The 15,000-nt window shown below is 42.9% G+C and overlaps 3 protein-coding genes across 3 annotated transcripts in view; 2 read left to right on the top strand and 1 right to left on the bottom strand.

The window, feature by feature from the left end:
• ccdc180 (coiled-coil domain containing 180) overlaps positions 1–994 on the top strand; it is a 25,618-nt gene extending 24,624 nt beyond the window's left edge. The window contains exon 28 of the mRNA XM_067576039.1: positions 366–994. Coding sequence (XP_067432140.1) covers positions 366–494 — 129 coding nt within the window. The 3' untranslated portion in view covers positions 495–994. The remainder of the gene's footprint in view (positions 1–365) is intronic.
• A 619-nt stretch (positions 995–1,613) lies between these two features.
• entr1 (endosome associated trafficking regulator 1) lies at positions 1,614–11,690 on the bottom strand. The gene is made up of 10 exons (XM_067574869.1): positions 11,521–11,690; positions 10,435–10,586; positions 10,266–10,346; positions 10,111–10,178; positions 4,486–4,600; positions 4,208–4,281; positions 3,263–3,374; positions 2,608–2,670; positions 2,267–2,406; positions 1,614–2,059 (listed from the first exon to the last, which is right to left on the bottom strand). The coding sequence occupies exons 1-10, from the start codon at positions 11,546–11,548 to the stop codon at positions 1,969–1,971; spliced, it is 924 nt and encodes a 307-aa protein (XP_067430970.1). The 5' UTR covers positions 11,549–11,690; the 3' UTR covers positions 1,614–1,968.
• Positions 11,691–11,739: 49 nt separating this feature from the next.
• Positions 11,740–15,000, top strand: part of chek2 (checkpoint kinase 2) — a 14,580-nt gene continuing 11,319 nt past the window's right edge. The window contains exons 1-3 of the mRNA XM_067574859.1: positions 11,740–11,845; positions 13,559–13,925; positions 14,820–14,944. Of these exons, the coding sequence (XP_067430960.1) occupies positions 13,568–13,925; positions 14,820–14,944 (483 nt within the window). The 5' untranslated portion in view covers positions 11,740–11,845; positions 13,559–13,567. The remainder of the gene's footprint in view (positions 11,846–13,558; positions 13,926–14,819; positions 14,945–15,000) is intronic.

Genomic DNA, 15,000 nt, shown 5'->3' with positions numbered 1-15,000 from the left:
GATGTCAGTGATGTCAGTGATGTCAGTAACGTCAGTGACGTCAGTAATGTCAGTGATGTCAGTGATGTCAGTGATGTCAGTAATGTCAGTGATGTCAGTGATGTCAGTGATGTCAGTGATGTCAGTAACGTCAGTGACGTCAGTAATGTCAGTGATGTCAGTGATGTCAGTGATGTCAGTAACTTCTCAGATGTAATGATTTGAAAGTTTTCTTCACATGATAATAAACTGGTTTTCTTTGGATTTTTGACTTTTGGTCAGAAAAAACATCTGAAGACGTCACCATGAAACGTGTGTTATGTGTGTGTGTGTGTGTGTGTGTGTGTGTGTGTGTGTGTGTGTGTGTGTGTGTGTGTGTGTTTCAGAGGTTCGAGCAGTTGTTGACGTCAGAGTTGTCACGTTCAGACTCCGACAAACAAAGACGACTGAGAGACCTACAGAGCTGGAATACACACTGGAGACAGCAGATACACACTCTGACACACACACACTAACACACACACACACACACACACACGCACACACACACACACTAACACACACACACACACACACACACACACACACACACACACACTAACACACACACACACACACACACACGCACACACACACACACTAACACACACACACACACACACTAACACACACACACACACACACTAACACACACACACACACACACACACTAACACACACACACACACACACACACACACATACACACATACACACACACACACTGGTACACACACACACAGTAACACACACACACACACACACTAACACACACACACACACACACACACACTAACACACACACACACACACACATACACACATACACACACACACACTGGTACACACACACACAGTAACACACACACACACACACACGTAAGATGATGTTTGATGCTGGCAGCTGATTGGCTGTTGTCTGTAACAGTGATGTAATCGCTGTATTGATGTTTGTTAATAAACCAGAGAAAACAGACGGAGTCTTTATTGAACTCACAGCAGCACAGATGTTCACGAGAATAAAAAATAAAATAAAAATACTAATTAAATATGTACGATATATAAACGGAGCCTGTATGACAGCTGTATGTTATAGAGGCAGAGGAGGTTGATCCTCTATTTATTGAGGAAAGAGGAAGATCAAAATATAAAAAAGAATATTTGGTTGAAATAAACCAAATCTCAGTATTATTTATAAAATATTTTTTCTCTCTTCTTTGGAAAAAAATCCATTATTGAAATTCTGATTAAAATGCTTCAACAGCGACACCTGCAGGGCGGGAGGATCTCCTCCATCTATCCTCTCTAACCAATCAACAACCAGAAGACAAATGTAACTGACGTAGTTTTTGTTTTTACACTGTAGGAACTGATTGTTGTTTATTTGGATCATACAGTTGAATCTGAAACCAACCAGGTGAGTTCAGGTCAACAGGCGGTAAATAAACAACGTGTCTGACTGTATCTGATCATCAGCAGGAAGCTTTAACAGCAACAACCTGACTGATCAATACACTCACTGAGTTTTTAACATTAATAACTTTATTCATTTTACTTATTATTCAGTTTTAGAGACGTGACAGAAACAGTTTAATATTTATTATAATATTTATTATAAAGTAATCAGAGTTTAAAGAAGCATCATCAGTAACAAATCAAACACCAGGAAGATATTAAAGATGTTGAAGATATGAAATCTGCAGGTTTTTCTTCATAAAGTGCAATTTTATGTTTAGTTTCACACTGTAAAAAACATTAAAGAGAAATCTGTCTTCAGTCCAACCGACCAATCAGCAGCCAGACGTCCTGTCAGGCTGCTGTGATGTCATTAAAGCCAGGTGTGTGCAGGTGAGCTTCACGGTTAAACGAGTCCTGATCCTGCTGACCTCTGACCTCCTCACTGGCTGTTTCCATGACAACAAGTCCTCCTGTCCGTCAGAGACGAGGCGTTCAGGACTCCGTGTTCAGCTCGGAGATCTTATCGATGGACTGAAGAAGCTGAGAGACCAGATGTAGAGTTTCTGTTTCCCCCAACAGCTGACTGCAGACAGACAGGAAGTTGTTCAGTGTTTCTCATCATGTGACTATGATGCTAACAGTTAGCAACGTTTGTAACCTAAACTACTGTGAGCAGCACTGGTTTGTCCCTCTCTGCTCTCTGTACGTCCTGCAGCTGTCTCATGCTGGCTAACATTAGCATGCTAACATGTCAATATGCCCCGCCCACACAGGAACAGCTGGTACTGACCGGATGGAGGTGCGGGCCTGGCTCGCCGTCTTGTTCAGGTACTCAGACGCCATCTGAGCGTTGTGTCTCATCGTCATGACGACCTCAGACTCGGCTGACTTCAGACTGTTGTTCTCCGACTGCAGAGATTCAACCTGAGTCTGACAAACAACAACATTCAGTCCAGAGTGGATCATCTGTCTCTAACGAACAATCTGTGATCGTTAACGAATCCGTCAGACTGCAGGACGACGAGACGTAACGTCACCGCTCGTTAACTGAAGATGTTTATGTTTGTCAATAAAAAGCTTCAATGAAACGAGAAGAAACATCATCAGCTGATGAAGCTGAATGTTTGTCACCTGCAGCTTCTGCAGCTCCAACTTCAGTCTGGACACACAGGTCTCTGCTTTCACTGCTCGCTTCTGTAAAACACCAGAAGAAGAAGAAGAATCAGCTGCGAACAACATCTGCAGAGTTTAAAGATCCGACAGGAGGAAGGAAGAGATTTAATGACAATAACTAAATATATATATATATATATATATATATATATATATATATATATATATAAAGCAGGAAACAGCAGACTGACCCTTTAAATGTCACATTTCAGGAGGAAAGTTGTAACATTGACAAAAGATCTGGAAATGTTTTGAGAAAAAATTTTAACATTTAAAGAAAAAAATGTTTTTTGAGAATTAAACAAATATATATTTACAGAAAAATGTGACTTAATGCTGCAGTTTTAGATGAAAACTAGTCGACAGCTGCTGCTCTTATTAAATGAGTGGGAACCCAGTGTGATCATGATTTGCTGCCAGAATCGATCAGCTGATACTGTTGTTTATTGATCTGAAGCTGCTGAGATGATCCAGATGAACTAAACCTTTAGTTTCCTCTTATGTAACTCTCTCTACACATGTATGTTTATATCTTTACTTAAGACGTGTTGTGTGTGTGATCGGCTGCAGAGCGCTGTATGTTCCGGGCTGATCTGAGTGTCAGTGAACGCACCGTCATCAGGCCCAGGTTCTGCTCCACTGAGTGAACCATGCTCTCCAGGTCCTGCGCCTCCTTCTCCTCCTGACGCCTCCTCTGCAGCAGCTCCTCCGACAGCGCCGCCACCCTGAAGGGGGGGGGGGGGGCACACAAGCACTGAGGCATGCTGGGAAATTCACAGTTCAATACAAACTTTATTACACATCTGGTATCATTTTAAACATCTGAGACATTTTATTCACCAAAAGTTGTTTATATTTAAATCCGTCTTTCCTTATCTGCATTATTAATGAGCTCCTAGTCTGATTGGCTGGAGGTGTGGCCTCCACCTTCATCCCCAGCCAATCAGAATAGACCCTGATGAAAGCAGCAGCATGTTTACCTGCAGCTGCAGATGTTGGACAGAGTCTGACTCGTTAGCTTAGCTTTAGCAACACTTCCTGTCCTGCTGTGCTCGTCATCCTGCTGATATTCAACAGCAGAAGCTCCGTACGCGCTGGACGGCGGCGGCGGCAGCAGACTGGAGCTACAGAGATTCTCTCTGTGACGTCACTTCTCTCGTGTCTGAACTGTTTATTAACGCTTCAGTTTTGGTCACATTCGCCTCCAGAATAAGAAGTCGTGACTCTGAGCAGCAGCAACGTTTATGATCTGTTGTGACTGAAATAAAGCGTCCAATGGAAAACAACCACTGTGACGACTGTCAATCACCTGGAATTATACATTTATTAAAAAAAACATTATTGCAGTGTTTATAGTTCTCATTTGTATGTTTGAACTGCGTCTACATTTTGTCTTATTTATCTGTTTATACTGCAGATAAAATCACAACTCTTCTGTTTATGTGCAGTTTTTGTTTTTGTTTTTTTCACACTTGCTTTGGCAATAAAAACATCTGTTTCTCCACCAATAATCTGCATCATATCGGTGCTGTCGCGTGATTGGTCGGTTCTGACCTACCTGCGTTCATTAGCCTCCGATCTCCTCTGCAGCTCCCTGATGGACCTCCTCAATGACACGTTCTCCTCCTTCAACTGCAACACACACACACACACACACACACAGCTATTATCTGTTGGAGAGTTCTCTGTTCTCCCAGGCTCCCTGAACTACACGCCGGCTCTGTTTATTTACTGGGAGTTGAAACGTTGCTCTGCTGTTACAACCTGGTGCGTCGTAGAGGAAACACTCCTGTCACTGTGTGTGTGTGTGTATGTGTGCGTGTGTGCGTGTGTTACCTGTTGTAGTTGGCTCCGCCTCCTGCAGCTGATTGGTTCGCTGATAGACGTCTCGTCGTCTCCCTCGTAGTTTTCTCCTGCTGCTTTCAGCTGATCTTCAGGTTTGGAGGAGAATCTGTTGAAAGAGGAAAACATTTAAAGTCCGACTGGAACATCTGTTCTGTACAGAGATGACCTTTGACCTCTGTCGTCCTTTGTCATGAATGCAGACGTGGAATGAACCTGCTGGTTTATCAGCAGCCAGCTGTCAATCAAACACACACAGCTTCTGATCTACCTGCAGTTCATCCAGGAAACTGATCCTGCGATAATTAACACAAATTCAAGAAATATTTGTGAACTTCAGTTTCACTAAATTACAGAAACTTTTCCACATAAACGTCTGAATCAGCAGCTGTTTGTGGTTTGGACCAATCGTGGCGTTTGGTGTGGCGGCAACTGACCACAAATCTCACCTGCCAACAAACACGATGCCACAGACGAACAAAACTGTTCCCAGATGTTCCCAAATGTTCCCAGATGTTCCCAGATGTTCCTAAATGTTCCCAAATGTTCCCAGATGTTCCCAGATGTTCCTAAATGTTCCCAAATGTTCCCAGATGTTCCCAGATGTTCCTAAATGTTCCCAAATGTTCCCAGATGTTCCCAGATGTTCCTAAATGTTCCCAAATGTTCCCAGATGTTCCCAAATGTTCCCAAATGTTCCCAAATGTTCCTAAATGTTCCCAAATGTTCCCATATGTTCCCAGATGTTCCTAAATGTTCCCAAATGTTCCCAAATGTTCCTAAATGTTCCCAAATGTTCCCATATGTTCCCAGATGTTCCTAAATGTTCCCAAATGTTCCCAAATGTTCCTAAATGTTCCCAAATGTTCCCAGATGTTCCCAGATGTTCCCAGATGTTCCTAAATGTTCCCAGATGTTCCCAGATGTTCCCAGATGTTCCCAAATGTTCCCAGATGTTCCTAAATGTTCCCAGATGTTCCCAGATGTTCCCAGATGTTCCCAAATGTTCCCAGATGTTCCTAAATGTTCCCAAATGTTCCCAGATGTTCCTAAATGTTCCCAAATGTTCCCAAATGTTCCCAAATGTTCCTAAATGTTCCCAAATGTTCCTAAATGTTCCCAAATGTTCCCAGATGTTCCCAAATGTTCCTAAATGTTCCCAAATGTTCCCAGATGTTCCCAAATGTTCCCAAATGTTCCCAAATGTTCCTAAATGTTCCCAAATGTTCCCAGATGTTCCCAAATGTTCCTAAATGTTCCCAAATGTTCCCAGATGTTCCTAAATGTTCCCAAATGTTCCTAAATGTTCCTAAATGTTCCCAGATGTTCCCAGATGTTCCCAGATGTTCCCAAATGTTCCTAAATGTTCCCAAATGTTCCCATATGTTCCCAGATGTTCCTAAATGTTCCCAAATGTTCCCAAATGTTCCTAAATGTTCCCAAATGTTCCCATATGTTCCCAGATGTTCCTAAATGTTCCCAAATGTTCCCAAATGTTCCTAAATGTTCCCAGATGTTCCCAGATGTTCCTAAATGTTCCCAAATGTTCCCAGATGTTCCCAAATGTTCCCAAATGTTCCCAAATGTTCCCAGATGTTCCTAAATGTTCCCAAATGTTCCCAAATGTTCCTAAATGTTCCCAAATGTTCCTAAATGTTCCCAAATGTTCCCAGATGTTCCTAAATGTTCCCAAATGTTCCCAAATGTTCCTAAATGTTCCCAAATGTTCCCATATGTTCCCAGATGTTCCCAAATGTTCCTAAATGTTCCCAAATGTTCCCAGATGTTCCCAGATGTTCCCAAATGTTCCCAGATGTTCCTAAATGTTCCCAAATGTTCCCAAATGTTCCCAGATGTTCCCAAATGTTCCCAGATGTTCCCAGATGTTCCCAAATGTTCCCATATGTTCCCAAATGTTCCTAAATGTTCCCAGATGTTCCTAAATGTTCCCAAATGTTCCCAAATGTTCCCAAATGTTCCTAAATGTTCCCAAATGTTCCTAAATGTTCCCAAATGTTCCCAGATGTTCCTAAATGTTCCCAAATGTTCCCAAATGTTCCCAAATGTTCCTAAATGTTCCCAAATGTTCCCATATGTTCCCAGATGTTCCCAAATGTTCCTAAATGTTCCCAAATGTTCCCAGATGTTCCCAAATGTTCCTAAATGTTCCCAGATGTTCCCAGATGTTTCCAAATGTTCCCAAATGTTCCTAAATGTTCCCATATGTTCCCAGATGTTCCTAAATGTTCCCAAATGTTCCCAAATGTTCCCAAATGTTCCTAAATGTTCCCAAATGTTCCCATATGTTCCCAGATGTTCCTAAATGTTCCTAAATGTTCCCAAATGTTCCCAGATGTTCCCAAATGTTCCCAAATGTTCCCAGATGTTCCTAAATGTTCCCAAGTGTTCCCAAATGTTCCCAGATGTTCCCAAATGTTCCCAGATGTTCCCAGATGTTCCCAAATGTTCCCATATTTTCCCAGATGTTCCCAAATGTTCCTAAATGTTCCCAAATGTTCCCAGATGTTCCCAAATTTTCCCAGATGTTCCCAGATGTTCCCAAATGTTCCCAAATGTTCCCAAATGTTCCCAGATGTTCCTAAATGTTCCCAGATGTTCCCAAATGTTCTCATATGTTCCCAAATGTTCCCAGATGTTCCCAAATGTTCCCAGATGTTCCCAAATGTTCCCAAATGTTCCCATATGTTCCCAGATGTTCCTAAATGTTCCCAAATGTTCCCAGATGTTCCTAAATGTTCCCAAATGTTCCCATATGTTCCCATATGTTCCCAAATGTTCCCAGATGTTCCCAAATGTTCCTAAATGTTCCCAAATATTCCCAAATGTTCCTATATGTTCCCAAATATTCCCAAATGTTCCCAGATGTTCCCAAATGTTCCCAGATGTTCCCAAATGTTCCTAAATGTTCCCAAATGTTCCTAAATGTTCCCAAATGTTCCCAGATGTTCCCAAATGTTCCTAAATGTTCCCAAATGTTCCCAGATGTTCCCAAATGTTCCCAAATGTTCCCAAATGTTCCTAAATGTTCCCAAATGTTCCCAGATGTTCCCAAATGTTCCTAAATGTTCCCAAATGTTCCCAGATGTTCCTAAATGTTCCCAAATGTTCCCAAATGTTCCCAAATGTTCCCATATGTTCCCAAATGTTCCTAAATGTTCCCAAATGTTCCCAGATGTTCCCAAATGTTCCCAAATGTTCCCAAATGTTCCTAAATGTTCCCAAATGTTCCCATATGTTCCCAGATGTTCCTAAATGTTCCTAAATGTTCCCAGATGTTCCCAGATGTTCCCAGATGTTCCCAAATGTTCCTAAATGTTCCCAAATGTTCCCATATGTTCCCAGATGTTCCTAAATGTTCCCAAATGTTCCCAAATGTTCCTAAATGTTCCCAAATGTTCCCATATGTTCCCAGATGTTCCTAAATGTTCCCAAATGTTCCCAAATGTTCCTAAATGTTCCCAGATGTTCCCAGATGTTCCTAAATGTTCCCAAATGTTCCCAGATGTTCCCAAATGTTCCCAAATGTTCCCAAATGTTCCCAGATGTTCCTAAATGTTCCCAAATGTTCCCAAATGTTCCTAAATGTTCCCAAATGTTCCTAAATGTTCCCAAATGTTCCCAGATGTTCCTAAATGTTCCCAAATGTTCCCAAATGTTCCTAAATGTTCCCAAATGTTCCCATATGTTCCCAGATGTTCCCAAATGTTCCTAAATGTTCCCAAATGTTCCCAGATGTTCCCAGATGTTCCCAAATGTTCCCAGATGTTCCTAAATGTTCCCAAATGTTCCCAAATGTTCCCAGATGTTCCCAAATGTTCCCAGATGTTCCCAGATGTTCCCAAATGTTCCCATATGTTCCCAAATGTTCCTAAATGTTCCCAGATGTTCCTAAATGTTCCCAAATGTTCCCAAATGTTCCCAAATGTTCCTAAATGTTCCCAAATGTTCCTAAATGTTCCCAAATGTTCCCAGATGTTCCTAAATGTTCCCAAATGTTCCCAAATGTTCCTAAATGTTCCCAAATGTTCCCATATGTTCCCAGATGTTCCCAAATGTTCCTAAATGTTCCCAAATGTTCCCAGATGTTCCCAAATGTTCCTAAATGTTCCCAGATGTTCCCAGATGTTTCCAAATGTTCCCAAATGTTCCTAAATGTTCCCATATGTTCCCAGATGTTCCTAAATGTTCCCAAATGTTCCCAAATGTTCCCAAATGTTCCTAAATGTTCCCAAATGTTCCCATATGTTCCCAGATGTTCCTAAATGTTCCTAAATGTTCCCAAATGTTCCCAGATGTTCCCAAATGTTCCCAAATGTTCCCAGATGTTCCTAAATGTTCCCAAGTGTTCCCAAATGTTCCCAGATGTTCCCAAATGTTCCCAGATGTTCCCAGATGTTCCCAAATGTTCCCATATTTTCCCAGATGTTCCCAAATGTTCCTAAATGTTCCCAAATGTTCCCAGATGTTCCCAAATTTTCCCAGATGTTCCCAGATGTTCCCAAATGTTCCCAAATGTTCCCAAATGTTCCCAGATGTTCCTAAATGTTCCCAGATGTTCCCAAATGTTCTCATATGTTCCCAAATGTTCCCAGATGTTCCCAAATGTTCCCAGATGTTCCCAAATGTTCCCAAATGTTCCCATATGTTCCCAGATGTTCCTAAATGTTCCCAAATGTTCCCAGATGTTCCTAAATGTTCCCAAATGTTCCCATATGTTCCCATATGTTCCCAAATGTTCCCAGATGTTCCCAAATGTTCCTAAATGTTCCCAAATATTCCCAAATGTTCCTATATGTTCCCAAATATTCCCAAATGTTCCCAGATGTTCCCAAATGTTCCCAGATGTTCCCAGATGTTCCCAGATGTTCCCAAATGTTCCCAGATGTTCCCAGATGTTCCCAGATGTTCCCAAATGTTCCCAGATGTTCCCAGATGTTCCTAAATGTTCCCAGATGTTTCCAAATGTTCTCATATGTTCCCAAATGTTCCCAGATGTTCCCAAATGTTCCCAGATGTTCCCAAATGTTCCCAAATGTTCCCAAATGTTCCCAGATGTTCCTAAATGTTCCAAAATGTTCCCAGATGTTCCTAAATGTTCCCAAATGTTCCCAGATGTTCCCAGATGAGGTTTGATTGAGTGAGTCAGAAGAAAACAGATATGTTCCCAAATGTTCCCAGATGTTCCCAAATGTTCCCAGATGTTCCCAGATGTTCCCAGATGTTCCTAAATGTTCCCAAATGTTCCCATATGTTCCCATATGTTCCCAGATGTTCCCAAATGTTCCCAGATGTTCCCAAATGTTCCCAGATGTTCCCAAATGTTCCTAAATGTTCCCAAATATTCCCAAATGTTCCCAGATGTTCCCAGATGAGGTTTGATTGAGTGAGTCAGAAGAAAACAAGCTGATGTTGCTTCATAAAGCTGCAGCCATGACATCACATATATGTATTGATTGATCTACTGATGCATTAATCACTTATTGATCTGTCTGCTCAGCAGTTTTCCTTCAAACTGAACTCTGAAGATGTTTGAAGTGTCGTCATTAGCTCCGCCTCCAGCAGAACAGAAACCAACCAATCAGCGAACAGCAGACTCACCTGGTCTCTTCCTCCTCTGTGCTGTCCACACCTGACAGGAAGCTCCGCCCCCACTGCTCCTCGTCCTCCTGATTGGACAGACAGACAGACAGTGTGGATGTCAGTAATGATGATGATGTCAGTGATGGTGATGATGTCAGTGATGATGTCACTACCTGCGGAGCCACCGGGCTGAGTGACGGCTCAGAGAAGAAACAGCTCCTGAGCTCAGGGTCAAAGGTCAGAGAGCTGCCGACCTGCAGAGAGAAGAGACGTCATGAAGTTCTTCTTCTTCTTCTTCTTCTTCTTCTTCTTCTGCTGCTGCAGACGCTGGAGTCTCCCTACCTTCATATGAGTCTCATCCTGGTCCTGGTCTGGATCCTGGTCCTGGTCTGGATCCTGGTCCTGGTCTGGATCCTGGTCCTGGTCGTGGATCTTCCAGCGTAGGAACTCTCTGAAGGAGAACGGGTTCAGCTCCTCTGCCTGCACCTCCTCATCTGAGGAGGCAAACACAGCTGACTGAGAGGAGCAGCGTCATCGTTTCATCCTTCAAACATCCAGAAAGATTCAGTCGAACGTGACGAAGAAACATTTAATATCTGATGTTTGGACTGAAAAATAACTTTAAAGTCAGAAACATGTTTGTTTTCATTCATCTGCTGAAGGAGGAACAACGAGTCTGCAGCCAATCAGAGTCCAGTATTCACACTGAGATCAACTTCACAGTGACGGAGGAAAACTTTACAGATCAATAATATTTACAGATCAATAGATTCTGGATTATTGATGGTGATTATTAATGATTATTAAGACATTATTTTATACGTCTTAACACACGTCGTCTTTGATTGATTATCAGAACAGTTGCACTAATCAATGAATGTTTGCAGCTCCACACTGAACCGACCTTCTTACAGCAACAATTAGTCGATTCATTGATTAGTTACCCACTGTTTTGATTATTGATTCATGATTTTTGACTCATTCAGCTTCTTCACTGTGAAGATTTCCTGGTGTCTTTAGTCTCTTTACAGACCAAACAGCTGATCGATGAATCCAGATAATAATGATCAGCTGCAGCAGAACCGTGACGTCAAAGATCCTTTAATGTCATTTAACAAGTTTAAACCAACAGATTTGATTTAAAGAAAAACAAAAATGATTATTTGATGACAATAGTTGCCAATTAAAGGATCAATCAATGAATCTTTAACCTTCAGTTGCTGCAGACAAGTTTGACTTCAGCTTCAAATGTTTTCAAAGTTTCTTCTTTCTAACTAAACGTTTCTGTTTTATTGTTTTTATTCTTCTTCGGTGGTTTAACAGCGAGAATCAACGAAGAAGAAATGATCGACGACGAGCTGATAACAAGAAAAAAGGTCCAAAAGATGAACCTGATCGATGATCGATGATCGATCGGACTGAACTCACCGTCTGCGATGATCAGCTGTTTGGCCATGATGACGTCACGCAGGTGTTCAGACAGACAGGTGCTCGGCGCCGATCAGCCCATCAATCGGTTGTTATTGATCATTATTGATCATCGTTGTTTCTCTGCTGCAGGACGAAACCAACCCGGAAACACACCCGATCGTTGCCGTCTCACGTGACCGCTTTTCTAACTTCTCATTGGCTCGGACCGGCTCGTGTTTCCTGCAGATCCCGGCGGGTAAATTTCCTACACGTGTCCGGTTGGGTCCGGTCCCGGTGTGTCTGGTACTCAGCTGAGGAGACCCGGAGGAGTCCGGCTGATCCGGTGAGTGGTTCCCGCTCCCGCTAACGTTACAGACAGGTAGCCCGACTCGGCTCGGCTCGGCTCGGCTCAGTCCGCGTCCTGCTGGCGGTGGTACTGAAACCTCAGCGGGGGTCCGGAGGTCAAACAGGGTCGTTTGGTTCTGGATCTGATCGGTGTCATCATGATTGAAAAGCTCAAAACATCTCAACGAACTCCGTTTAAAAATCCGTTAATTTAACGTTTCCGTATCTGCTGCTGAAAGTTTCCGCTCGGTCGCCCGTGAAGAAGAAGAAGAAGAAGATTTCTGAGGAAAGTTGTTGTTATTTACTGTTTAGTTTGAGCCGAACTGAAGAGAAAACCTCAAAACAACAAACACAAGTTTCACTCTTGTTTTCTCTGTTGTTGTTGTTGGAGAATAAACGAAATATTCTAAAATTATTCAATTTTTAGATTCAATTCAAAATACTTTATTGATCTCTGAAGGGCAGTTTGAGGCGAACACACACACACACACACACACACACACACACAAATACAATTCAGTCACACATTAAAAAATATAAATATGTCAAATGTCAGAAAAAGTTTAAAGACAATGATTAGTGACAGCTGGTGATCAATATCAATAAAGAGTCAAAGTGAATGAATCAATCAGTCATCCAGTAAATAAACTGACTGGTTTAATAGTCTGATGGTTTCTGCTATAAAACCAAACTTCCTTCTGTTAGTTTAACACGCAGACAAACACGTTCACACACAAGTTAATTTATCAGCTACTTGCTGATTAACATCTGAATCTGAGCATCCAGAACAACCTGTAAGATCCTCTTTGAGTAACTGGTTGGTTTGCAGGAACCAGCAGACCGGTGTACTGGTAACATTTATCCAGAACCTGACTGAGTCGTGTTGGACCGTCGGTGTGCTGATGGTCTGCAGGTAAAACACCATCCAGTATTTACCATCAGATGCGTTATTTACACTACTGCATATAGAAGTTGTGGGAATTCTACTGGTAAATAATGCAGGCTTTGTCTCGTACAGTTAGATCACTACACCGCTTGTGATTTATGTATAAATCATCACTGACGGTCTTATCTCTGTGGAGTGGTATCAGTGTGCCAACGCCTTCAATAAACAGATCTGAGTCAGAGACCCGACTGTCCAACCACGTCTCTGTGAAGGCCGTGAGACGCCTTCCTGCCGGCATCCGGTTCATTGTGCAATCACACATTTCAAAGGATAACCGGACGCAGGGTTTCCATCTTGTCTCAGACCGGCTTTCTTTCCTCGCTTCCTCTTAGTTTGCCTGTTGGTGTTTATTGTGCTCTGGACATTCACTCTGTTGATGTCTCCAATTCTGCAATATTGTAAACTGAGATAAGGTCCTGGTTTAATATCAGGTTGGCGATTTTCCATCCAAACGGTGGGTGTGAACAAATGCAAACAATCAGTGCGGCGAGGAGCAGTTTGTAGAATCCGTTGTCTCCGGTCTACTACCTGTAAACACTGAGTCACTCTCACAATGTCACAAAAAGAAGACGTTGAAAGTTGCAGAACATAAAAACGACATAAAACAACAACAGCTTCTTTGCTCCATTGGTCTCCTGCCCCCCCCCCCCCCCCCCCACCCAACCACGTTTAGCACAGAGCTGTTGAGATGGAAGCTTAGTGAAGCTGCAGGCTGATTGCAGCTGTGAGTCTGTTTAATCTGATTTTATCTTATATGTCCTGCAGAGCTGGACCATGTCTGGAGAGACCACAAATGAGGGGGGGCAGCCCCAGTCCACCCAGTCTCCATCCCAGCCCCAGTCCACCCAGTCTCCCTCCCAGGCCCAGTCCACCCTGTCTCCCTCCCAGGCCCAGTCCACCCAGTCTCCTTCCCAGCCCCAGTCCACCCAGTCTCCTTCCCAATCTAAGTCACAGTCCCAGACTGGTTCCAGTTCTTCCAGCGGGCCGACGTCCAGCAGCCAATCGTCCAGTGGCTCGGGGACGCTGAGCAGCGTGGACACCATCCCCGTCACCCTGCCGTCCGTCCCCGAGGAGCCCGAACCACAACCCTGGGGCCGCCTGCTGCCCATGGCCCCAGGCTTCCGAGCCCACGGTGAGGTTCTTACTTCTAACTGCACTGGTCACATGCTAGTGCTAATGCTAATACTAGCACTAAATCTAGCCCTAACGTTAGCACTGATACTAGTCTTAACGTTAGCACTGATACTAGCTCTAACGTTAGCGCTGATACTAGCCCTAACGTTAGCACTGATATTAGCTCTAATGTTAGCACTAAATCTAGCCCTAACGTTAGCACTGATACTAGCTCTAATGTTAGCACTGATACTAGCCCTAACGTTAGCACTGATACTAGCTCTAACGTTAGCACTGATACTAGCCCTAATGTTAGCACTAAGTCTAGCCCTAACGTCAGCACTAAATCTAGCCCTAACGTTAGCGCTGATACTAGCCCTAACGTCAGCACTAAATCTAGCCCTAACGTTAGCGCTGATACTAGCCCTAACGTCAGCACTAAGTCTAGCCCTAACGTTAGCACTGATACTAGCCCTAACGTCAGCACTAAATCTAGCCCTAATGTTAGCGCTGATACTAGCCCTAACGTCAGCACTAAGTCTAGCCCTAACGTTAGCGCTGATACTAGCCCTAACGTCAGCACTAAGTCTAGCCCTAACGTTAGCACTGATACTAGCCCTAACGTCAGCACTAAGTCTAGCCCTAACGTCAGCACTAAGTCTAGCCCTAACGTCAGCACTAAATCTAGCCCTAACGTCAGCACTGATACTAGCCCTAACGTTAGCGCTGATACTAACCCTAACGTTAGCGCCGATACTAGCTCTAATGTTAGCGCCGATGCTAGCCCTAACGTTAGTGCCGATACTAGCTCTAACGTTAGCACTAAATCTAGTATCTGTTTGTTGTTTATTGTTTGTTTGTTTTGTATATAGGATGACTATCTTTTTGATTGTTGTTGTTTGTTTGTTTACAGACTGTATAGAGGATGAGTATCTGTTTGGACGGGACTCGAGGTGTAATTATGTTCTGGATGATCCTGATGAACCAGGATCCAAACGATTCAGAATCTACAGCAAGAAACACTTCAGAATCTACAGAGTGAGTCTGAAAACAGTCTGCAGATTAATGAGTTAATAAACAGTTAATAACTCACT

The sequence above is a fragment of the Thunnus thynnus genome, chromosome 2 (genome assembly GCF_963924715.1).
Source record: "Thunnus thynnus chromosome 2, fThuThy2.1, whole genome shotgun sequence".
NCBI lineage: Eukaryota > Metazoa > Chordata > Actinopteri > Scombriformes > Scombridae > Thunnus > Thunnus thynnus.
Note: the sequence above shows the minus strand (reverse complement) of the source record. Positions and strands in the feature narration are given on the sequence as shown.